Source organism: Lupinus angustifolius, chromosome LG02, assembly GCF_001865875.1.
Source record: "Lupinus angustifolius cultivar Tanjil chromosome LG02, LupAngTanjil_v1.0, whole genome shotgun sequence".
In the NCBI taxonomy this organism is placed as follows: domain Eukaryota; kingdom Viridiplantae; phylum Streptophyta; class Magnoliopsida; order Fabales; family Fabaceae; genus Lupinus; species Lupinus angustifolius.
This window is the reverse complement of record NC_032010.1, coordinates 5,212,351-5,237,938: the sequence shown is the minus strand read 5'-3', so window position 1 is coordinate 5,237,938 and position 25,588 is coordinate 5,212,351. Positions and strand designations below refer to the sequence as shown.

Below are 25,588 nucleotides of genomic sequence, written 5' to 3'. Positions count from 1 at the left end.
TATCATGCATGATATAACTTGATATATCATGCATGATAGTGCATAAATTTTAAATTAAAAATATTAAACCACCCGTACAATTTCCAATAACATAGATTTTAATAATATACAAATCATTTTCATATTTCTTATCATAAAAATTATAATATTATGTATATTCAATATAAAAAATTTGATATATTTCTCTAAAATAAAACATATAAAAATTAAAAATTCAACCGAATCTATACTATTAATAAAGCCAAAACAAATAATAACTATCATGCATGATATAACTTTTAAATTCCATTTTTATCATTTTTAACCTCTCTCCTTAATAAATGGAAATTTCACATTTTGCTTTCATTTTTCATCAATACATTATTACTCATCCACACATTCTTTTTTATTTTCTCTCTTTCTCAACCCAAAAATAAAACAATAACACATGAAAAAAACATATCCAACAACTCAATAATGATTATTAGATACACAAAATGAGAAATTTATAGAAGTTGTGTATATCATAGCAATTATTACATCTTATATTCTTAAATTTACATTTTCTATTAAGTTTATATGTTTCATTTTTTATACTTATACACTTATATCAAAATAATAAGAATGTGGGTCGACACGCTAGTAAAATATAATGTTAAAACAAATTCACACTATATATATGAACGTGTCATTTATAATTTGTGGTATTTCAGGAATTCATTATCAAATCAAGACAGTATGCTTTTTTTGCTTAGGCTTGGCGATAAACTCACATGGATTTGACCTTTTCATTAACTATTTCTAAGATCATTAAGTTCATAATTAAATAAGAACGTTTTTCTTCTAATTTTACTAAGAGAAAAATCATTTTTGTGCTTATTTCGTAACAATGAACAAAATATGTACATTCTTATAGTTGAGACAAAATTAAAAAATGAAAAAAAGAAGAGAAGAAATCAATATTAAATAAAATAAATTAAAAGTGAAGAAGAAGATAAATATGATGTAAGTTTGTGGTGTCAATTAAGAATAGAAATAAAGTTGCATCATTGGAGATGATTTGGGATTAAATTGCTCAAGTTATTGGAATGTATAAACAAATATAAAATAATCAGTATGACTCGTTTAAGAACGAAAAAATGGGTTGCACTACTATGGATGCTCTAATGAAGATACATATTACATATCCGAAATATTAAAAACAGAATTGAATATCTATTCATTATCAATATAAATTTTTTTATACTATCAATAAATATTTATTATTTCCATATATTATTTTTATGAAGGAGTCAATAATATTTAATGGATTAATGCTAAATGAAAACAACTAGATGACTACATAAAAAGTTATTATAATACTACTGTATAGAAATTACAACAATCAAATATTTATACGATACATTTTATATATTAAACTATTAAAAATGTAGAAAAGAAAGAATATAATTGATTAGTGAGCTTAAGACAAAGTGATGAAAAAAAATAAGATTCCACAGTAAAAAACATTAAACATAACAAGAGTAATTTGTGTTTCTTTCACCATGAAAGGAGAACACGTTTTGCACAATGGAGTTAGTATCTGATAAAATAATAATAAAAATAATGATATGAAGCCGCTTGACATCTTCCATGTCCTGATTACTATAAATACCAACCCTTGTTAGCTTATGTTCCTCACAAGCCACATAGTTTTATTATATCTTCCACATTGTACTATAGTGTTTGTTAAGAGATCAAAGATGTTTTTCAACAGAGGACAAAAGGTGAAGGGAACAGTGGTGTTGATGACAAAGAATGTATTAGACATAAATGAGTTAACAGGTGCAAAAAGTGTTGGAGGTATTGTAAGTGGTGGCCTCAACCTTGTTGGTGGTATTGTTGGTGGTATTGTTGATGCTGCCACTTCTTTCTTGGGTCAATCCATTGGTTTTAAACTCATTAGTGCTACTTCTTCTGATGGTAATTACAATCTTCTTATTTCATTCTAATATTCATCTTATATATATACTCATAAGTACACATTTGTTTACAGGAAGTGGAAAAGGGAAGGTTGGAAAACTAGCATACTTGGAGAAACATCTTCCTTCATTACCAAACTTGGGTGCTAATCAGGAAGCTTTCAATGTTCATTTTGAATGGGATTCTGACTTTGGAATTCCTGGTGCTTTTTATATTGAGAATTTTACTCAATCTGAATTCTTCCTTGTTAGTTTGACCCTTGAAGATGTTCCTAATCAAGGAACTATCCACTTTCTATGCAACTCATGGGTTTACAACAAAAAGAAGTATGACACTGATCGCATTTTCTTCGCCAACAAGGTAAACTACTAACCCCCTTCTATATTGTTTGATACATATAGCTGACAACCCTGTATTGAAATTTTATATAATATAAATGTAGACATATCTCCCTGGGAAAACACCAGCTCCACTAGTGTATTATAGACAAGAAGAGTTGAAAACTTTAAGAGGGGATGGAAAAGGAGAGCGTAAGGAGTGGGAAAGGATTTATGATTATGATGTCTACAATGATCTTGGTGAACCGGACAAGAATGCCAGCTTGGCTCGTCCTGTTCTTGGAGGATCGAGTGAGTTGCCTTACCCTCGCAGGGGAAGAACTGGCCGAAAACCATCTAGGAAAGGTCAGCCTTAAACATATTCACTGCTATGAGTACTAAGGTTATTGTTTGTTGCTGCTGAAATGTAGTTTTCTATTATATATTTGAACAGATCCTAAGAGCGAGAGCCGAAGTGACATTGTTTACCTACCAAGAGATGAATCATTTGGTCACTTGAAGTCCTCTGATTTTCTTGTCTATATACTTAAATCTGCATCTCAAAATGTTATACCACAGTTGCAATCTGCGATTCGCTTACAATTCAATCAGCCCGAGTTTAACAGCTTTGAAGATGTTCGAGGACTGTATGATGGTGGAATTAAGCTTCCTACCAATATACTAAGTGACATTAGCCCAATCCCTTTGTTCAAGGAACTCTTCAGAACTGATGGTGAACAAGCCTTAAAGTTTCCAGAACCTAATGTGATTCAAGGTATGTTAGAATCGTAGTCATAGCCTAGCAATTGAAATTCAAAGCAATGGAAAGTTGATTGATTTTGTTGAACAGTGGAGAAGTCTGCATGGACGACTGATGAAGAATTTGCAAGAGAGATGATTGCTGGAGTGAATCCACACATTATTACTAGACTTCAGGTAAACTTAATGGATCATGCGCTATCTGATGATACCGTTGGTTGATTTTTGATTTTTGATTCCTGAACCAGTTTGCACTTACTGTTTGGCAACTACATAGAACTCAAAATCTTTCGTCCTCCTTTAAAGTTGAATTTCCAATTGATAACTTCATTGAACTCCAAATTCAATGCAGGAGTTTCCACCAAAGAGCAAGCTTGATCCCCAAGTCTATGGTGATAATACCAGTACAATAACCAAAGAACACTTGGAGCCGAACTTGGATGGGCTCACTGTAGAACAGGTATTCACCATATTTATTTATTTCCCTCTAGTTAAGCAGCAATACTTTGAACAATTGAAGTTCTAATATGATACAAATGCCTAATGATGACTACATTATATTTGTTAAAACAGGCTATTGCAGAAAACAAGTTGTTCATACTTAATCACCATGACACAATCATTCCATATTTGAGGAAAATAAATGCAACTGACACTCGAAAGGCCTATGCTACGAGAACCATCCTTTTCTTGCAAAGCAATGGAACGTTAAAGCCATTGGCCATTGAGCTAAGTAAGCCACATCCTCAGGGTGATAATTATGGTCCTATTAGTAATGTTTACCTACCAGCAGACCAAGGTGCTGATGGTTCTCTGTGGCTGCTTGCCAAGGCTTATGTAATCGTAAACGACTCCAGCTTTCATCAACTTGTTAGCCACTGGTATAAATTTTGTTAATAAGGTTTATACAATCAAACTTATTTTTACTATCTATCTAGGAATTGTTTATTAATATCTTGAAATGGATGTCAGGTTAAACACTCATGCAGTTGTTGAGCCATTCATCATTGCAACAAACAGGCACCTTAGTGTTGTTCATCCAGTTCATAAACTTTTACTTCCACACTATCGCGATACAATGAACATTAATGCACTTGCGCGGAATGTGTTGATCAATGCAGAGGGTATTATTGAGACAACATTCTTGTGGGGGAAATATTCTTTGGAAAACTCTGCTGTTATTTACAAGGAATGGGTTTTTCCTGAGCAAGCACTACCTGCCGATCTTATCAAGAGGTAATCCTCACCTTATAAAAGCAAGCCGATACAAGAAACAAGATTTTAGGTCCATTCATTAAGATACAAGAGCTTGAACATAAATATCTTTCTATGTTAATATTGTTATCTCCTTGCTTCTAATACAGGGGAGTGGCTGTTGAAGACCCATCTTCGCCCCACGGAATCCGTCTTCTAATAGACGACTATCCTTATGCTGCTGATGGACTAGAGATATGGGCTGCAATCAAGTCATGGGTCGAAGAATATGTCTCTTTCTACTATGAGTCAGATGCTGCAATTGCACAAGATGCTGAACTCCAAGCTTTCTGGAAAGAACTTGTAGAGGTGGGTCATGGTGACAAGAAAAATGCGCCATGGTGGCCGAAGTTGCAAACTCGCAAAGAATTGATTGAAATTGCCAGTACCCTCATATGGACTGCTTCAGCCCTTCATGCTGCTGTTAACTTTGGACAGTATCCATATGGAGGTTATATCCTTAACCGCCCGACTCTTAGCAGAAGATTCATTCCCGAGAAAGGATCACCCGAGTATGATGAGCTAGCCAAGAACCCTCAGAAGGTGTTTTTGAAAACAATCACCCCAAAGAATGAGACCCTTACTGACCTTACAATTATAGAGGTCTTATCAAGGCATGCTTCTGATGAAGTCTACCTTGGACAGAGAGATGGTGGTGATATTTGGACTTCTGATGCACAACCAATTGAGGCCTTTAGGAAGTTTGGTAAGAAGTTAGCAGAAATTGAGAAAAAGCTTATAGAGAGGAACAATGATGAGACATTGAGGAACCGTTACGGGCCGGTGAAGCTGCCTTACACTCTACTCTATCCTTCCAGTGAGGAAGGATTGACTTTCAGAGGCATTCCAAACAGCATCTCTATCTAAAATGTCATTGTTGTGTTGTATTGCTGAATAAAATAAAAGATGAAAAGGAATCCATTTCCTTCATCTTATCTGAGTATTATTATCATCAATAAGAATTGCTATATTTGTAGTTATTGTACCAAGCTTGAATCAGAATATGAAATTTGTGTATTGAGCATTGAGGCAGAACAAGTTGGCAATGGGAAAATGTTTGAGAGTTTCTGTAATGAGTGCAGCAGGGAAGTTTGTTCTACCACTAGTCCAAATGTAACATTACCATGGCCAGAACATGATTATATCATTAAATAATGGGATATGCTATTTCCCCTATTGAGTTTACCTTAAGTCAAGATAATTAGGATAACAACATTATTATTCTGTGGCACACCCACATAAAGAAGTTCAGGCACATATAGCTATTAAATATGCATAACAGTAATAAAGGCACATATAGTGATTAATGTTTTATGTACACCACCAACAAGTGATACCATCGAGGAAATATTTGCTCTTCAAGTAAAGAAAAGGGAAAAAAAACAGAGAGAGAGATAAATTGTGTGTCTATATTCTTTACCTTAAAATGTATGTGGTTGATGTATAATTTAAGGTTTTGTTTGGATTATTAGGAAATAGCAACAGAAGTTTGTGTAAAAAATCACAAGTTTATGTGATTTTGCGCAAGTTAATATATACACTATCTACAGGGTATTAATATATACACTATCTACATATAAGAGCACATACATTATTCTACTGATTCTAGACAGAATGTATGATGGTTTTCAATTGATAAGTGAGAACTAATTATAATATTTTCTTGAATGAGTGGAAAAAAGCTAAGCCTTTTTCTGATTCACAGTGTTCTACTCTTTCTATAATCTGTTCCCATCAGTTCTCTTTTATCACTATGTTATAGTAATTTTTCATGGGAAAAATTAACAACATTTTGAATCCTTTCCCATCTTATGCATGTATGGAGTTATGCACACAAAAGAATCACCCTCACAAAATTAATTGATTTGATTTACCTTTTTATGGATTTATTGATTTATCATGATATCCGCCTCACGGGTGTATTTCCCATCTGAACTTAGCCTCACACTATTATTCCATTGTTGGTTGCTACAAGCCTTCATTAATTGCAACTTCTGCTGTGTATGCTACTATATATTGGGTACTCTAAAAACAAGTTAAGTTGCTGCACCAGCTTGTACTGCAACTTTGCATTATTGCATGTACAGAAGGCAGCATGCATGTCTTATTATATTATCATATAGTAATATATTTTATATTACTATCCGTATGTACCACCCTGCCCCATTGTCATCCGAATAATGACCATTAACTCAAAAATGTTAGAGAATTGTATGAAAAACAGAATAGAAAAGATGTGGATTTAATTCACCAAAGATTCATTCATTTTGTAGAGTTTACAAAGCCTTCCTTTTATAGTCAGAATCATAACAGCTTTAACAGATATTTATACTATCTAAACAGAAATAGAAAGTATCGGTTAACAACTAACAAAAAGGCTTGGGTTATTGGGCTTTTCTTAACACTTCCCCTTAAGCCAAGCTACTAAGATTTTCCATGCCTATCTTCTTCCTTAGATCTTCGAATCTGTTGGTCTTTAGTGCCTTGGTAAAGCCATCAGCAAGTTGTGATTTAGTGTTACAATACACAACTTTCAACCTTTCTTTATTTACTAGATCTCTAAGGTAGTGAAACCTTATTTCTATGTGTTTGCTTCTTCCATGACTTACTGGATTCTTAGCTAAACTTATTGCTGATATGTTGTCTATGTTTAGCTGCAATGGAGTTTTCACTCTGATTTCCATCTCCTTTAGCAGTTCCTCGAGCCAGACAGCTTGACATGCTGCATAGCTTCCAGAAATGTACTCTGCTTCACAACTAGATAATGCAATCACTGTTTGTTTCTTGGAGCACCAAGAGATAGGTGCATTGTTCAGCATGAATAAGTACCCAGATGTATTTTTCCTCTCTACTAAATCTCCACCATAATCACCATCAGCAAACCCAATCACTTCTAGTTCAGATTTCTGTCTTCCAACTGCAAACAAAATTCCATAATCTGATGTGCCTTGTACATACCTTAACACCCTTTTAACTGCTTGCATATGTGACTCTTTAAGACTACACATAAATCTACTTACAAGCCCAACACTATAGGACAAGTCAGGTCTGCTATTGCACAGAAACCTTAGTGACCCTATGATTTGTTTGTACAAAGTTTCATCAACTGCCTTACCATCCTCATCTTTTGTTAATTTCATATTAGCTTCTATTGGAGTGGTCACTGAGTTGCAAGAGGTCATGTTGAATCTTTGTAGTAGGTCCCTAACATACTTTTTTTGGTGCATTAATAAGCCAGTAGAGGTTTGGGTGAATTCCATCCCAAGAAAGTAGCTAAGTTTACCCAAATCTGTCATCTCAAATTATGCTTCCATTATTTTCTTGAATTCTTCAATTTCTTTCGAGTTTGATCCAGTGATGAGTAGATCATTCACATAGAGACAAATTATCATCAGATCTCCATTTCTCCTCTTCTTTACATACACACCATGTTCTACTGCACATTCTGTAAAACTGAGTTTGAAAAGGAAGGAGTCTATCATCTTGTTCTAAGCTCTTGGGGCTTGCTTCAATTCATACAAGGCCTTTCTTAGTTTATATACTTGGTGCTCTTTTCCTTTTATTATGAACCCAGGTGGCTGTTGGACATAGACTTCTTCTAGCAAGGGGCATGAAGGAATGCTGATTTCACATCAAGTTGAAACAGTTCCCAGTTCTTTTCACAAGCTATTCCTACTACTATCCTTATAGTTTCAATTCGAGCCACTAGTGCAAATACCTCTGAGTAATCTTCTCCTTCTCTTTGTAAGAACCTTTGACTACCAATCTAGCTTTATGCTTGGATATGGATCCATCAGGATTAAATATTTGCTTGAACACCTATTTTACTCCAATCTGATGTTTTCCTTCTAGAAGATCAATCAAGTTCCAAGTTTGATTCTTCTCAATGGATCTGAGCTCTTCAGCCATTGCTTTCTTCCAAACTGAGTCTTGCAAAGCTTCTTCTTCACTTATTGGTTCTGCCTTAGCCATCAAAGCTAGATGAATTAAGTCACCTTCCTCATTAATCTGACTATCATGAAGTAACTCATAATCACTGAATCTGTTAGGTGGTGCTCTTACCCTTTGAGATCTTCGGGTGATGATTGCATCACTATCACAAGTCATCACACTTTCCCTTTCCGAGACAATATCTTCATCACTCATCTCAGGAATGAGTCTTCTCAAGCTACTTGTCATTTCTTTCCAGTTCTAGCTTTCATTTTCCAATACAATCACATCCCTACTTATATGCACCCTATCTTCAATAGGATCATATAGTTTGTATGCACCATTTGGATGGTATCCAATGAACACCATTGTTGTTGTCTTATCTTGGAGCTTTGTTCTTCTTTGATCAGGTATATGTTTGTATGCAAGTGACCCAAACACCTTGAAGTGGCTTACTCTTAGCTTCTGACCAGTCCAGACTTCAATTGGAACTTTGTTTTCAAGTCTCTTAGTTGGACTTCCGTTGAGTATATATATTGAGATTGATGCAACTTCACCCCATAACTTTTATGGTAAGCCTTTCTCCTTGATCAAGCTTCTAGTCATGTCCAAGATTGTCTTGTTTCTCCTCTCTGCTAGCCCATTGTGTTGTGGAGTATATGGAGCAGTGATTTTATGTCTAATGTCATTCTTGTTGCAGTATGATTCAAATGTATTAGAAATGAACTCACCTCTGCCATCAGTTCTAAGAATCTTGAGCATTTATCCACTTTCCCTCTCAACTGCAGTCTTGAATCTTAGGAAGACTTCAAATACTTCACTCTTCAATTTAAGCACATACAATCATATCATTCTGCTGAATTCATCAACAAATGTAATGAAGTACCTGTTTCCACCCAATGATAGTTGTTCAAAGGGGCAACAGATGTCTGAATGCACCACACCTAGGACTCCTTTGGCCCTCATGCTCAACTCAGTTTTGAAAGGTCTCCTGGATTGCTTGCCAGCCAAACATACTTCACACCTTTTCTTTGGTACTTCAGTGGGGGGAAGTCCAACTACCATGTTTGTTGAGCCAAGCTTGCTTAGGCTTTTGAAGTTCAAGTGGCCATATCTATTGTGTCATAGTCAACACTCCTCTGTAGTTTCCATGGTTGTAAGACATTGATCCTCAGCAGCCTTGATGCTCACTTGAAATGTCCTATTCTTGCTTAGGTTGCTTCTTAGGATGAGTCTTTTCCCAGCATCAAAAATTTCACAATGACCATCTTTCATTGTTGCAAAGAATCCTTTATGCACCAATTTGCCCATTGCTCAATAGGTTGCCCTTTGATCCAGGAATGAACAACACATCAGTGATCAATGCATTTGATCTATTCTTTCTTACAATTATTACATCACCAGTGCCTTCCACCTTTAATGTATTGTTGTCTGCAAACCTGACTTTGCTTTTCCTGCTTGGATTAAAGTCAGCAAGCCATTCCTTGTGACTTGTCATATGGTTTGAGCATCCTGAGTCAAGATACCATGACTCATCATTGTGTTCATCAGAGTTGGTTACCATAAAAGTTAGTGATTTTCCTTCAGGTTCTTCTTGTGCTTTGTAGGCTTCCTTCTCATACTGATTATTTTTCCTTTCATCAGAACACTCATCTGAGTAGTGTCCAGTTTTGCGACACTTGAAGCATTCCACACTCCTTTTGTCATACTTCTTGTATCTTTGATTCTTTCTTGGCCCTCCTCTTTTGTCTACTGATTCTGGCCAATCAAGCTCATTCTTGTTCTTCTTTACCTTCCATCTTCTGTTTTTCTCCCTTTCTTCATCTCTATAATGAGTTGCCTTTAGAGCTTGTTCATGACTTTTGTTGGGATTTCTTTCCAACAACCTCATTTCATGAGCTTCTAAGGAGCTTTTAAGCTCTTCAACCTTCATGTTTGACATATCTTTTGATTCTTCTATAGCTACTACTATGAAGTCAAACTTTTGTGGTAGGGATCTCATGATTTTTTCAATAATCATAAGATCTGTTACCACTTCTCCATACCCCTTCATCTGGTTAGTAATTGTGAGCACCTTTGTGAAGTAATCACTAACCTTGTCACTTTCTTCCATATGAATTAATTCATATTGTCTTCTAAGTGTTTGGAGCTTTACCTTTTTTATCTTGTCTCCACCAGAATGGCTTCGAATCAAGATGTCCCATGCTTCCTTTGACGTGATTGAATTCTGAATCTTCTCAAAGTGAATGTCATCGACACATTGATGAATGAGGAATAATGCATTGTTGTCCTTCTTCTTGGCTTCTTTAAGCATGGCTCTTCGAATCTCGGTTGCTTCTAGACCAGGTACAAGAATCCCATTCTCTACAACATCACTCACTTCTTGGAATTTGAAGAGTACCTTCATTTGTATGCACCACTGAATCCAGTTCTTCTCTGTCAAGATTGGGAGACTCATCGATGGAATATTGCTTCCATTTCCAGCCATGTCTAAACCTTCTTTTCTACACAGATTCCTCCTTTTGGGCAGTTTCAAGTTGCTTTACTCTTATGACACCTTTGATTCACACACAATGAACCACTACACGCAGCAGAGTTTAGTTAAAGAGAGACGAACAGAAAGAGATGAAAAGTTTTTCGTGGTTTCAGATCCTTGGATAGAAAACGTGCTCTGATACCAATTGTTAGAGAATTGTATGAAAGACAGAATAAAAAAGATGTGGATTCAATTCACCAAAGATTCATTCATTTTGTAGAGTTTACAAAGCCGTCCTTTTATAGTAAGAATTATAACAACTTTAATAGAAATTCAAACTATCTAAACAGAAATAGAAATACCGGTTAACAACTAACAAAAAGGCTTGGGTTATTGGGCTTTTCTTAATAAAAAAACGCAAATATCCTCAAATTACGAGTTGAGTTTTAAAAGGGACGAGAACGAAAGGAAAGACTTCAAATTCATGAAATACATTAGATAACTCTAAAGATCTTCATTTCCTTCCAAAACTCTGGTTCACAATCCTCATATGCATCACTCAACTGGCCATCTTCCTTAACACTATTGTAAATATTATATACCTAATATATTTTCTTTATCGTATCTTAAATTAATTAATTTCTTCAGAGTAAATTTTATCATGTTACCAATAATTTCTAGAAACATTATTTTATATTTGTGACATTCTTTCAGCTTGAAATAACAAATTATAAACCTAAGCTGTTTTATATTATTATATGTACTTTATAAATCAATTCTCGAAAGGTAAACTCAAGCTTATAAATAATGACCAGTAAGCAATTTTTAATTTTTGTGGGGAGTACTCTTGGACCATCCTCTACGACGACCCATTTTTTTGTCCCTAATGGATCTCACGTCTTATTGTATAGATATGTCCACATTTCTTACTGCAACTTTTTTACTTTTTCACTCCAATGTAACTCATCTTTTATTTTTAAATGGACCCGATCATTTGTTTACTTTCTACTTTGAGCGTGGTTAAATGGTTAAACATATGCATTTAACAACCCTCATTTAAGCAATATGTTATTAAATGTCTATTTTATATTTTTAACATGTTGTTAAATGTCTATTTTATACTTTTAACCGCATCCACTCAGACAAGTTGTTGAATGTTTATTTTTAACACCATTCTCTTAAACGAACACTATTAAATGTAAATTTATACTTTTAATAACACTTACTTAAACGAACATTACTAAATATCACTTTATCTGAATCTAAAAAAATAGAGTAGAGTCACTACGTTCTTTCCCTTTTCATAGTTGGTGAATATGTTTTCCTCTTTCTCCTTTTTCATTTTTTGATTATTAGAGCTTTGTGGAAATAAAAAACCTGTTCAAATTAGAGCACAATTCTCTAAAAAAACATACCACTCCCCACAACACCAAAATTTATTGACAATAAGGACTACCGTTGCATGCTCCTAGATAATATGACACATGTTATTATAATATTTAATGGTTAGACTTTAGAGTGTAATAAATTATATATTCTCTTTGTGTAAAAATTATTTACACTATCAATATATTATTCCTATTTGATTTATATTTATAAAATATGAATAATAAAATAATAATATACAAATTCTTACAACTATCCATGTATTATTTGCTATTATTAACCGTTAAACTAAACTTAACCCCAATATTAGTTTTGGTTAGGTTTCACTTTCTTGATTAGGACATAAATCATTACCAACGTTATAAAATAAATTTGTTGGGGTTTGTTTGCTGCGGCTATTGTCTTGCCATTTCAATTTTCATCTCTCTCAAACTTCTCTAACATCAAACCCTAATTTTCTAATTCGATCGTTTATTGCAAAAAATGTCTCACACATCTCATTTACTCATTCATTCCAGAAAGGTACTTAAATTGTTTATTCTTCCTTTTATTTTTCTCATTTCAATTCAATCCCTATTTCATTAAAATTGTGTCGTGTTCGTTGCAGTTGAAAAATGCTTCAAATTTGCTACACCATCAGCGTGCCCTTTTCGTTCCGTGTTTTTCTACGGATGCTCAATCCTCTATTAACACTAATCGTGGTACTTTTCCTTAGATTGTTGTATTATTTCTTCGAAAAATTCAAATTTTGATTTTTTTAATGCAGAAACATTTTATACAATTTGTGTTTTGTGTTTAATTATATGTGAAATGACTGAAATCAATGATCATAGGGTTGTGGGTGGAAAATGATTAACTATTATGGTGTGGGAGGTTTTGTGTAGCTGCTTCAAGCTCTATTAGGTTTCTGCTTTGATTGTTTTATATGGAATTGGTGAAGGGTTTATTATGCTGCAATTTGTAGAAACGTAATTATATTTCAATGGTATTTGATAATTCAAATAAATGTAAAAAATCTGAAGTTGGAGTTTCTTGCAGCCTGGCATCAGTTTTGATGTAAAATTTTATATTCTGTGGAAATTAAACTAATTTTATTGAAGTTTGATTGAATCACACTCGGAATACTTCTTATTTCAATCTCCACACTCACTTCCCTTGAGATTCAATTGTCATTACATGATTACAATTACTCGCCTACCGGGGAGGCCAGGGAGGTGATTAAATGAAATTACAGTTGTTTCCCCTATGATGAGGTGATTGTAGCTTTTGAAACAAGAAGGATTTCAGGTGTAATTAAGCTAAGCCTTTGGGGAGGCCAATTGTGATTTCCCCTTATACTTATTGTTCACGTACATGTCTTCAACTGTATCCTCTTGGCGCAAGTGAATAAGGGGGATAATGTGGGATACTTGATTTTCTATTCACACATAGGCAATAATCACTTAGCCATTTTGGTTATTTAAATAATCCATGTGTGAACGAGAAGTATACCAATACAAGTGATATGGGAGAAAATTACCTTTGACAATGTATCATTGTATTTGCATTATTGCATATTGTGTATGAACCATATGATTTTGATGTTCCTCATTTTTTATCTCTATATTTCTAATAGTTGTTGGTTATGGTTTAGATATGTTGAAAACCCGATACCATGGCTATGAGTCTTCATCAAGAAATGGTGTCCCTAAACAAGCTCCCAACTTCACTGTGAGTAGTGCTCGTTTTACATGCTAACGAATCAATTTATCATAAGTAGTAGTTTTCTCCCTGCACTAGCACTCCCTCTTTTTCTTGCCTATACTGCTGCCTTTTTACCCCCTCTGAAAGCCAACCTTTTCAGCTGACCCTAATTCTCTTTTTCATAAAAACTTTCATTTGGTATACAGAAAAGAAACATCTCCATGGTTACCATGGGAAGGGGTTCCATTGGTGAATCCGTGTTCAATGGAGAGATTTCACGGTATATCATTTTTATGTTTTTTTTTTCTTGTTTGCTTTGCTTCAATAAGACACAATCTGTAACTTACTTATTTTAAATCAACCATGTCATGCAAAAGAAGTTCACAGTTTCAGTCAAGGAGATGTTATGCATCAGCTTCAGGTATTTTCATGGTTCTTGGGCCTGTTTATTTTCTTTGCTGAGTTTTATGTTGGGCATCTTATGAAACTTTTCATAACGTTTCCTAATTTTTTATTATGTAATATATCATGATCTTGTTTTCCATGGATACTGATAATATCTAAAGTTTTATCATTTGTGACATTTCACGATCATAGCATAGGAAGTTGACATTTCACGATCATAGCATAGGAGGTTGACATTTCATGATCTATAGCATGTAGAGTAGAAGACCAATCTGATTGAAATATTCACCGAGTCATTTCTCTTTGGTGTTATGCTCAGTTAAATGTTTTGCATTTTAGTGAACAAACCATAAATAAAATATTTACAATGTGGATGAGGCTTCTGACATGTAACCTATTTAGTGCTTTGAATCCATATTTATGTCTAAAATATGCTATTAATCCCAAAATCTGTGGTGTGGCTCATGGAGGACCTACTCTCGTACAAGCTTAAGCGATTGGGTGGAGGTACAAGAATGCTTTTATATAATATATGCCCTCTCAACCAAGAACTTTTCAAATTTGAAGCATGAACAATGCATAGACCTGCTTTCCCTGGTGCTAAATTTAACTTATTTCTAAAGAGTAGGGTGGCAAGAATCAAACTCTTGACCACTTGGTAATAGGTGCTCTAATGCCATGCCGAAGACAGTGTCCTAAAACATAAAGTTATCAGGAGGAGAACACTTCTTCACTAACACGGAGTGACCAAATGTAAAACTTTCTTTTAAGTTGTGAACAATTATGATAGCACTTCACACCATGTTTGCAGCTTATGCTTCTGTATCATTCATGGTGTTGTGGAACTTTGGATCTGTTGTAGAACACCAATGTTAAATTGAGTAATTTTATTGATGAACACAGAAGTTACACAACATACAGCAATAAACTTGCAGTCCCAGAGACGTATGTTTTCTAAGCAAGTATTGTCTGGCCAAACTTACAAAATAACAACACACATACATTGTCACACACCCTACTGCCACATATATATTCCTAAAACATAACTATAGCGAGTATGCTCTGGCCAAACTTGCAAGTTAACAACAAATACATTGTTGCACACCCTACTGCCCACATATATATTCCTAATACATAACTGCTATTGCATAATTGTCTCATAAATACATAACTTCTAATAACATTCTGTGTAGTGATTTTTTTTGACAGATTATTTTATACATAACTACTAATAGCTGATATTAACCAACGTTCTATCTCAGAACCATTCTCTTATTGGTTACCATCAAACTGCCTCTTAAAAGGAGATGCTATGTACTTATCGGTTTTCCCTGGAAATTTAGTTCTTTGGATATGTGATGATATTTTTACGAAGTTACAAGGGTGTAACACCTTTCCTTGAGCCCCTTTTTTCCTAAAATAGAAACTGACTTTTGAGAATATAGTATGAATGATAGCATAATTACTGATTTCATCACCAACACTGGGTAATATCTTTCAGACCTCCCACCACACCAGGCAATTGGAATGCCTTCTCTCTCACCTACAATGACTGAGGTTTGTATTTGTTTTGAAGTTTATGCTATTTTCTTATATGATTCATGGTTTCTGCAAACTGATTCACAATGATATGCAGGGTAACATTGCAAGATGGTTGAAGAAAGAAGGTGATAAGGTTTCTACTGGTGAAGTGCTTTGTGAAGTTGAAACTGTATGGTCCTTGTACCATTGAAATAGAGCAGCATATAAAATATCACTATTAAGATTCGTATGTGAAAATTGACATGTAAATTGTATTTCATATGAAGGACAAAGCAACAGTAGAGTTGGAATGCATGGAAGAAGGCTATCTTGCCAAGATAATTTATGGGGATGGGTCAAAAGAAATTAAAGTTGGCGAGGTATTGATATCTGATTATATTCTAGCATTTTCTCGCCCTCCTCTCTTTTGTCTCTGGAGAGGTCCATTGTTTAAGTGTGCAAGAAAAAATATTTCCACTTTACAGTAAGAACTTTATTGTGATATGAAAGGCATCATCATTGTTGGTAACATGGTTAATTTCTTTCATAGGTAATCGCCATAACTGTTGAAGATGAGGAGGATATTGCGAAGTTTAAAGATTACCAACCTTCAGCATCAGAACCAGATGATGCCACTGCCAAAGAAACATCTGCCCCTCCTCCACCTAAGAAGGAGGTGGTAGAGGAGCCTGCCCAAGAACCTAAGTCAAAGGTTTCCAAATCCAGTGCCCCACCTTCATCTGGAGACCGCATATTTGCTAGCCCTCTTGCTAGAAAGTTGGCTGAAGAGAAAAACGTCAGTTACTGATACTAAAATGCCACAATTGAAAGTGTTCCTCTAAAGGAACTAAATAAAGTCATTGTTAAGAATAATGTAACCCATTTTCCCCACCAATGCAGGTACTCCTCTCAAGCATTAAGGGTACAGGATCTGAAGGGCTCATTGTCAAGGGTGACATTGAAGATTATTTGGGTATCATTCCATCATTCTATGTCTTTCTGTGCATACTATAGTGAAACAATTGCTTCTTTGTTTATGCTAGAGAAGTCCTCTGTCTTTTTATCTCTTTTGCTAGCTAAGGTATAAAGTATCATATTTGGCTTGAATTAATTATATTTCATTATAATATAACCTTCTGTACAATTCAACTCAGCTTCTGGAGTTAAAGAAGCTTCAACACCCTCAAAGGCCAAGACTGCAACTGATGCTGCCTTGGACTTTACCGATATTCCTCTCTCTCAGATAAGGAAGGTAGTCTATCAAGCAAGTCTTCAAAATTTTATTTGATGATACTTATGTTCTGAGCATCAATCAAAGACCATTCTTTCAGGACCATGTTACATCCTTTATTCTCCATTTCATATGAGCAAGAGTTTTATATGCTTCTTTGTTCTTAATACTGGCACATTTAATTTTGTCTTGTGTTCTCCACTTTTAAGCAATATTCTGATCTTATTATATCTTATGCAAGCTTAAGTGATACCTTCTACTTGAAACTAACTCTACATATTTTGACAGATCACTGCTTCACGTCTTTTATTATCAAAGCAAACTATTCCTCATTACTATTTGACAGTAGATACATGTGTTGACAAACTTATCAGGTGAGTTTCTTTATTATCAATAGGTTTATCTATGATCTACATAATGGTGATAATTGAAACTCCTTGTCTGCAGTTTGCGGACAAAACTTAATTCATTACAAGAAGCCTCTGGTGGGTCCAGGATATCAATTAATGACCTTGTAATTAAGGTATTACATTTTCCTGCACCAAAATATTTGTGCTTATATTGTGCTGATTGCCTTCCTTTATCCCGTCGTTTGGTTGTCATTAGGTGCTTTATTAGCGTGCATGTGGACATTGTTTGTATGCCTAAATGTTATTGCTAAACCAAAAGAAAATCTGCCCTTCTTCTGAGATACTTCTGATAAGGAAGTTGTCGAGCTCCCGGGTGTTTCAGCAGATTCATGCTTGCTGTGCTGGATTTGGTCGCTGTCGATGTTAGAGTTTTATATGTCCCATGCACACTTTAACACTCTGGTGGTTTGATTAAAAACATTCTGACCTTCCGTGATGATGCTTGACATTGTGTCATATGGGAACCCACCTGCATGACGATTCCTCCGTATGTCAGGTGCTTGTAACTTGACATTAGATCCAACAACAACCCACAATTCTTCGACATGTTCCTCTGCTGACCCATATTGGCAGAGTCGCCAACCACCAATACACATTACCCAAACGTTGCCTGCCAAAACTCTCGACTAGTGACATTGTTAGCCCTTCCCATAACAACTCTGGTGTTTTCCTCATCAATAAACGGAACCAGACCACAATTCTGCCCATACTGATGAAGGCAAGCTGAAGCTTCTCTGCCTGCTTTCTCTGATTCCTCTTGAATCTCTCAGCCTAGCAATTCATCCAGAAGGATCAGTACCATCGAAGTTTGGGCAATTTACCTTCATCTAATCCTTCCCCACTTCCCATTTGCAATCTTGGACCACCCTATATTCCTCATTCGACTGAGAAGACATGTCATCTCTGTCCTCCTGAAGATCAATGCTCTGTTTTTTCAACCATTGACCCATTATTTGTTTAATCCCTGACAATGAGGAAGCATTTGTTTTTATCTCCTATACATTGGAATCCAATCAATGCAACTGAATCCAATGCTTGCTGGTCATCTGCTTCAAGAACTCCACTGAACTTTCCAGCGCCTCTACCCTTGTCTTTATCTCCCATACAACAGTTCGGACTGATTTTTTAGGAACTCAAGCAAAAGTTAAAATTGAATGAAAACAATGAATGTTGTTGCTTGAAATGAACTGAAAGTTAACAAAACAAATGGAGATACTCTCCTCCAAGGTTTTCCCCTTGTTTTAATGGCCTAACCCTTTGCCAATTGAGCCTTTTCTCAGTTACTACACTTTTAATAATTCTTAATGCACCTCCCTTCTACCCTCTTCCCTCTATTTATCTATATTCTCAATCCCTCTAACTTACTAACCCTTAACTACTCCTAGCGACTTTGCCTCTATCCTAATATGGGTCCTGAAAAATAGAAGTAGGAATTTGGTAGTCTACTGTTAAATCTGTTTTGGCAATTTCATAACAATTCTACCCCGTCGGTCTTCCTACCAAATGAGTTTTTTTTTTCGATAAGAAAAATTGTATTAAACTGAGCACAAGGTGTGCCCACCCAATACAAGAGAAGATCAAATATTGATCTTTTTACAAGCTAAATTAATACAATACTATGGGTCCATACACCAGTTGGCGAAAGACAAAAAAGATAGAGTTACAAAAGAAGATAACCAAATCCAAGATCTAGTCTAAATCCTATCTATTAAATGAATATAACTCACTTCTTTCTCCAAAAAGATAGCCTCATTCCTCATAATCCAGATTGACCACTCCACAACAAACCATAACATTCTCCACAAATTAACACCTTTAGAACAACCAAATGAGTTAGCTCAGTCTTTTGTAGCTCCGTTACACTAAAGCAGTTGAAGGGGGACTAAGCACTAGCTTGAAAGTTGTGCAGAACCTATGCATACCCACAGAAGGGGTCCAGAGAATCATATGATAAGTATTATGACTAGACCCAAGGCCGTAAACCATGATGTCAAGTTGTTCTTCCCCACTTAGTAGATATTGGTATGAGCAATTGTTGAGGGATGAGAGAGGATGAATTCACAACCCATTGTGGTGAACCTTTGCCTTGTTTGTTATGATGTTGCAAATATGCGACAAGGTTGTTACTCTTCTACGTCAACTTCTGAGATGTGGCACACCTTATAACAGGGAAATAAAAGGGTTTAGTGTATGGTCTTGAAATTGTTTCCATTTCATCCTATGAACCTTCCATGATAGCCATGGAGAATTTTGCCATTGTATGTTATCCTCTCACGTAGTCACATTGGGCTACTGCTTGTATTTACTGATGTCCAAATTGAAGATAACCAATTCTTGGGCTGTTCTAAAGGCTTTCATTTGATATATGTTTATTGGATTCTTTTGCTTTTCTTGACCATGAAACAACATATCACCATGACTTGGCTTGTAACTCTTCATCATAGGAATAGATCAACTTCATGTTGCTAATGGGGACTGTGAATCTTGTGGATAGTGAAGCTGATGTGTTTTTCCATCCAAGAGTTCCTTGTGCACAATGAGAACATCGATTGATAAGAGTTGCTAAAAATGTAAGAGAAATGGTAACCAATCAAGAGGAAGACACCCATCCCTCTAGCCGGGGATCCATGTGATTCTTCTCTCTTTTTATTCTCCGGATGCTACAAGGGATCTTAACTTTTTATACGAGTATATTTGGCTTCTCTGCAACATACACATATTAACTTCCAAACTACATCTAACAGCTTTTAACTTCCAAGTACTTACAATTGTATTAGCAGCATATTATGAACTGAAAAGCCACATCTTCAACTGGGAAAGGGTTATATTTGTTGTGAAAACACAATGTCAATCACTACTAAAATTTGAAGAGGAGCTTTTCAATTTCTATGGAAAAAGAACAAACAAGAGGGGACATTTTAGTTGTCTGAGGTGCAATTAAGGGTCAAAACTTCTACTCCATTGGTTCAGTATAGGAGTGATTTATATGTACACATTGACTATGTTCAAAATTTAAATGCTTGTGTTTTTCATTCCAGGCTGCTGCTTTGGCTCTCCGTAAAGTTCCTCAATGTAACAGTTCATGGACAAATGATTATATTCGCCAGTAAGTCAACAACTTTTAATGTAACTTTTACCATCAAATTTGTGTACCACTTCCAGTGTAACATTTATTTATTCTGTTTTTGTGCAGGTATCACAATGTTAATGTTAATGTTGCAGTGCAGACTGAGCATGGACTCTTTGTTCCAGTCATCAAGGTGAGCGAAGGCCTCTTTCTAATATTACAGATATTTATGACCTTAGTTCCAATTACAGGTTCTAAGATTACCTAGTATAGTTCCAATTACAGGTTCTAAGATTACCTTGTATTCGTAATACTTGCTAGTTCCAAACTTCCAATTAGAGGTTCTATGATTACCTTGTATAGTTCTAATTACAGGTTCTAAGATTACCTTGTATGTGTAATACTTGCAGGATGCAGACAAGAAAGGCCTCTCTACAATAGGTGAAGAGGTCAAACAATTGGCAAAAAAAGCCAAGGAAAACAGCTTGAAACCCCAAGATTACGAGGTTATTGATTTTATGTCCATTCTTATTCATTTGTGATAGACAACCCCTTGTGCTGGTTTATGAATATTTGGGTCGACACTCTTCGCAGGGAGGTACATTTACAGTGTCTAACCTTGGAGGGCCATTTGGTGTCAAACAATTCTGTGCTATCATCAATCCTCCTCAATCAGGCATTCTTGCAGTTGGATCTGGTGAGAACATTGTTCTCTTCTTTCCACATTATTTCTTTATTAACTGCCGTCATTGTTCCTGTTTTCTTAACGATCATCTTCCTGTGATGCCTTCCACATGACAGCTGAGAAGAGGGTCGTGCCAGGTTCAGGTGCAGATGAATTCAAATTTGCTTCCTTCATGGTTGTAACCCTCAGCTGTGACCATCGTGTAATAGATGGTAATCATTCTTTATTTACAAGTCATGAATAAGAGTACCAACGAGTGTTGGTTCAAGTGGTGCTTGATTCCTCTTAAGCAAGGTCTCGGATTCGAGTCTTGTGGATGAAAAAATACCCCCTGGGAGATTAGCCCTACATACTTGTGGATGTTCCCGGCTGGGACAAGATTGCCTCTAGTGCGAGGATACTTGTAGGAAACAAAAAAAAAAGTCATGAATAAGAGTTGAATCACCTTTTTTTTCCTTGCGACTAGATCGCTAAAAGAGGATGATAAACCTTAGCGCAACGATAACATTGTTTGTCTTGTGACCTGAAGGTCATGAGTTCAAATCCTGAAAACAACTTCTTTGCTTGTGAGGGTAAAGCTATGAATATCTAACATCCTCATACCCCACTAAGTAGTAGCCTCATATACTGGGCCGTCCGACTATATCGTAAAAGTTGCTTAGACTACACTTTGTTATTCTGTTTGTTCAGGTGCAATTGGTGCTGAATGGTTAAAAGCATTCAAAGGCTATATTGAAAACCCGGAATCCATGTTGTTGTAAGAAAAACCGAAGGCTTCCATTACATAATATCTTCAAGTGATATTTTTGGTGGGGGATGAGATTTGTTCACTTGGGTTTGTTTATTGTATCCCTTGACCAATTTTTGATTCAAGTCGCATTAATAATGGAGGGTAGATAAGGCATTTAATTTTATACCCTGAAATGTTGATCATGGGTTATTCTATTCCAAGCAAGATGTTGTACTATTGCATTACATTGCAAATTTTCAAATGATTTTAAATATAGGCTATTATAATAAGAGATAATGAATAATATTTTACCTATCAAATTTCACAGTACTTTGATTCTTATTATACCGTTAACCATCAGGGCACTAATTAAGGAAGTAAATAGTTTTTTTTAGTGAATAATCATTTTGGTTCTTTTTCGTGTAATAATTTGGTTTATAAGGTAAAAATCAATATGGGTCAAAATAGTTGTTAGCGGAACTAAACTATTCTATAAATAGTGAAAAGTGATTAATTTGACTAGATTTGATATCAATAGGTATCATTTTGGTTTTTTACACAAATTTTTTAACAAAATGAGTCTTCAAAATTTGAAGGAATACTTTACTCTAGTTTTTTTAATTAAAGTATTCTTTCATCCATATGGATAATATTAGAGTAGTGTTGATTATACAATATTGTTGGCTTTTATGTTCTTTTTTATACATGGACCAATTATTCTCTCTTTACTAACAATTGAATAGAAATAGGATCAATTTCATTTTTCTCTTCTCTCTCACATTTCTTCTCCACTCTTTCTTGGTTTTATTGTGATTAAGATTGAGATCACGATTCTTTGATGATTCATCGTCAAATTTTCTAGTTGAGCTTCTGTCAATTTTCTCGTTAAGATTCTTTGACGATTCGTTGTTGATTTTGTGACTTAGGGTTTCAGATTGACCTTCTTCTTTGATGATCATCCTCTTCTTCTTGCTAATTCGTCATGGATTTGCTCTCCATTGTTGATTGTGATGCCGATGATCATGATTTCCTCGCCGCTGTGTCGTCGCATTGCTCAATTCAGTTCATCGGTGATTCTTGTGTCGTCATCGCTGTCAATCGCTTCAGTTTTTGTGACTCTTTGCATTTATCATTCTCGCATTACTTGGATCCTTTGATTCATGGGCGATATAAGGTTTTTTTGTTGTTTCTTCATCTTCTAGGTTATCGTTTTTTGTTGATTTGGTAGTAGTACATTACCTATGGCTTCTTTTGTTGTGTTGAATTGTTGCTTCATCACTATTACATGTTGATTATGTTTTCAATGCGACTTCTGACCTAAAACTTCAATTAGTACGATTTGTTTCTTGCTGAATTCGTTGACTTGTTTTTATTCGTGATTTGTTGTTGGATCATTGATTCGTTGTGGAATTGCTAGTTCAGTCTGTGGTTGTTGGTTTGCTGGTGTGTTTGTTGCATCTTCATTGATCATTCAGTTCTACGTTCATGAAGGATTATATGTCTATGTTGTCACCTCGTCCATCGTAGGTTGTTCCTCCTCCGACGATTTCATTTACTTAGGTGATCTCGACAAAAGTTGTGAGAAAAGTATTTTATGTGGAAGCAATAGGTTGAAGCGATTATAGTGTCTCATCGTCTTGAATGGTTTGTGGTTAATTCATAAGTGCCTCTACGGTTTTTATTTGAGGAAGATTGTGATGCTCGCCATGTGAATCTTGTGTTTCTTCAATGGGAAGAATATGACCAACACCTTGTCTCATGGTTGCTTCAATCATTATCTGAGACTGTGCAATCCCGAGTTTTAGGCCTTCGTCATGCGTGGCAAATTTGGGATGAAATTCACATATTTTTTGACTCGTTGATTCGTGCTATGAGTCAACTATTTCTCTCGGAACTTCGTATTTTGAATAAGGACACTCAAATTGTCTCTGAGTTTGTCTCACACGTCAAGGCGCTCGTTCACTCACTAGTTGCCATTGGTTAAGTCATCTATGGGAGAGAACAAGTTCGGCTAGTGCTAGAGGGACTTCCTTCTGAATATGAGTCCTTTGTGACTTCGATAAATAACAGAAGTGAACTGTGTTTGTTTTTTCAGCTTGATCCTTGCTCATGGTTGATGAGACTTATTTAGAGCGGATTCACCCTCCAGTCACTAAAACATTTTCTAGGAATGTGGCTCATTCGTCTGTTAAGACTCGCCTAACGAATCCTTCACATATTCCACAGCTGACTTATGATGTTCCTGGTTCATCCTTGCCTCATTCTCTTATTCCACAAGGAGTTCGTTCAGGTGTTGATGCATATGGACTCCCTAACCCTTCCTCTCAGTTTACTCATTCTTTCGGGAGAGGTAGAGGTTACAGTTTTTGGTAGGGGAAGAGGGGGAAGATTTTGTTTTGGTAGAGGCAGAGGTAGTGTCAGTTGTGTTAGAAACCTGTATATCAGGCCCTCCAATGTTGGTATAGGTTTGATTTGGTCTTGGGAACACAACAACATGTTGTTTCGGCTTAACATCCTCCAATCCTCTCCTATGCGGGTTTGCATCATTCTCAATAGTTATATTCTTTTGTTCCTCGCTAGTATGGATTTTCTCAACCTTCTGCCTCGAATCTTCCTCGTTATCCTCAGGCTTCGATTTTGGGTCCTGCCCCTGTGCACTCCTCCTCACCTTCCTATGGCGCTCTTCCTCAGCAACCACGACAATGGATTCAGTTTCATGTGATGGTTATGGAGCCACAAGTCTACAATTCTCAACTTTGGTATCCGGATTCGAGAGCCACACATCATATTACTTCTAATGCTTCCAATATTATGCATTGGACTAATCTTTCTAGAGAAGATCAGATTCACATGGGAAATGGTTCTAGTGTTCCTATAACAGGTATTAGTGTATCCACCTCTCTTCCCTTTGTGTCCCTGCCCATACCCTTACTCTTAATAATTTGCTTTTGGTCCCTTCTATAATTAAGAATCTGGTTAGTGTGCGTCAGTTTGCTAAGGATAATTCTATTTACCTTGAGTTTCATTCTCACCACTATTGTGTCAAATCTCATGTTGATGACTTTATCCTTCTAGAATGGATTGTTGCACCTGAAGGGTTGTATGTTTTCAACAATCTTCATCTTGCTGTATCTGAGTCTGCTTTCACTATTAGTATAAATAGTTGTTTTATAAGTTCTGATCGTGATCTTGTTTTTTCTTCGCATAAACATTCTAGAGATGATACTTTGTACTATTTATGTGAATCACCTTTTTTTTCCTTGCGACTAGATCGCTAAAAGAGGATGATAAACCTTAGCGCAACGATAACATTGTTTGTCTTGTGACCTGAAGGTCATGAGTTCAAATCCTGAAAACAACTTCTTTGCTTGTGAGGGTAAAGCTATGAATATCTAACATCCTCATACCCCACTAAGTAGTAGCCTCATATACTGGGCCGTCCGACTATATCGTAAAAGTTGCTTAGACTACACTTTGTTATTCTGTTTGTTCAGGTGCAATTGGTGCTGAATGGTTAAAAGCATTCAAAGGCTATATTGAAAACCCGGAATCCATGTTGTTGTAAGAAAAACCGAAGGCTTCCATTACATAATATCTTCAAGTGATATTTTTGGTGGGGGATGAGATTTGTTCACTTGGGTTTGTTTATTGTATCCCTTGACCAATTTTTGATTCAAGTCGCATTAATAATGGAGGGTAGATAAGGCATTTAATTTTATACCCTGAAATGTTGATCATGGGTTATTCTATTCCAAGCAAGATGTTGTACTATTGCATTACATTGCAAATTTTC

The 25,588-nt window shown here is 35.6% G+C and overlaps 2 protein-coding genes across 4 annotated transcripts; both read left to right on the top strand.

Annotated features, from left to right (window-relative positions):
• Positions 1,680-5,299, top strand: LOC109334172 (linoleate 9S-lipoxygenase-like). The gene is made up of 9 exons (XM_019569772.1): positions 1,680-1,941; positions 2,015-2,301; positions 2,384-2,624; positions 2,713-3,033; positions 3,109-3,194; positions 3,370-3,477; positions 3,591-3,898; positions 3,990-4,253; positions 4,382-5,299. The coding sequence occupies exons 1-9, from the start codon at positions 1,722-1,724 to the stop codon at positions 5,136-5,138; spliced, it is 2,592 nt and encodes an 863-aa protein (XP_019425317.1). The 5' UTR covers positions 1,680-1,721; the 3' UTR covers positions 5,139-5,299.
• LOC109334152 (dihydrolipoyllysine-residue acetyltransferase component 2 of pyruvate dehydrogenase complex, mitochondrial-like) lies at positions 12,397-22,115 on the top strand. Of its 3 annotated transcripts, none has more exons than XM_019569759.1 (19): positions 12,397-12,585; positions 12,671-12,764; positions 13,697-13,773; positions 13,953-14,026; positions 14,124-14,167; positions 15,653-15,708; positions 15,788-15,862; positions 15,960-16,052; positions 16,223-16,468; positions 16,573-16,645; positions 16,827-16,924; positions 17,192-17,277; positions 17,351-17,426; positions 20,352-20,419; positions 20,507-20,573; positions 20,791-20,886; positions 20,975-21,077; positions 21,182-21,298; positions 21,489-21,520. In XM_019569759.1, the coding sequence occupies exons 1-19, from the start codon at positions 12,547-12,549 to the stop codon at positions 21,503-21,505; spliced, it is 1,599 nt and encodes a 532-aa protein (XP_019425304.1). In that variant the 5' UTR covers positions 12,397-12,546; the 3' UTR covers positions 21,506-21,520. The 3 variants fall into 3 exon arrangements, with proteins under 3 accessions (XP_019425304.1, XP_019425296.1, XP_019425288.1); XM_019569751.1 differs by lacking the exon at positions 21,489-21,520 and adding an exon at positions 21,756-22,115 and having other exon boundaries at positions 12,400-12,585; positions 14,127-14,167; positions 21,182-21,277; XM_019569743.1 differs by lacking the exon at positions 21,489-21,520 and adding an exon at positions 21,756-22,115 and having other exon boundaries at positions 12,400-12,585; positions 21,182-21,277.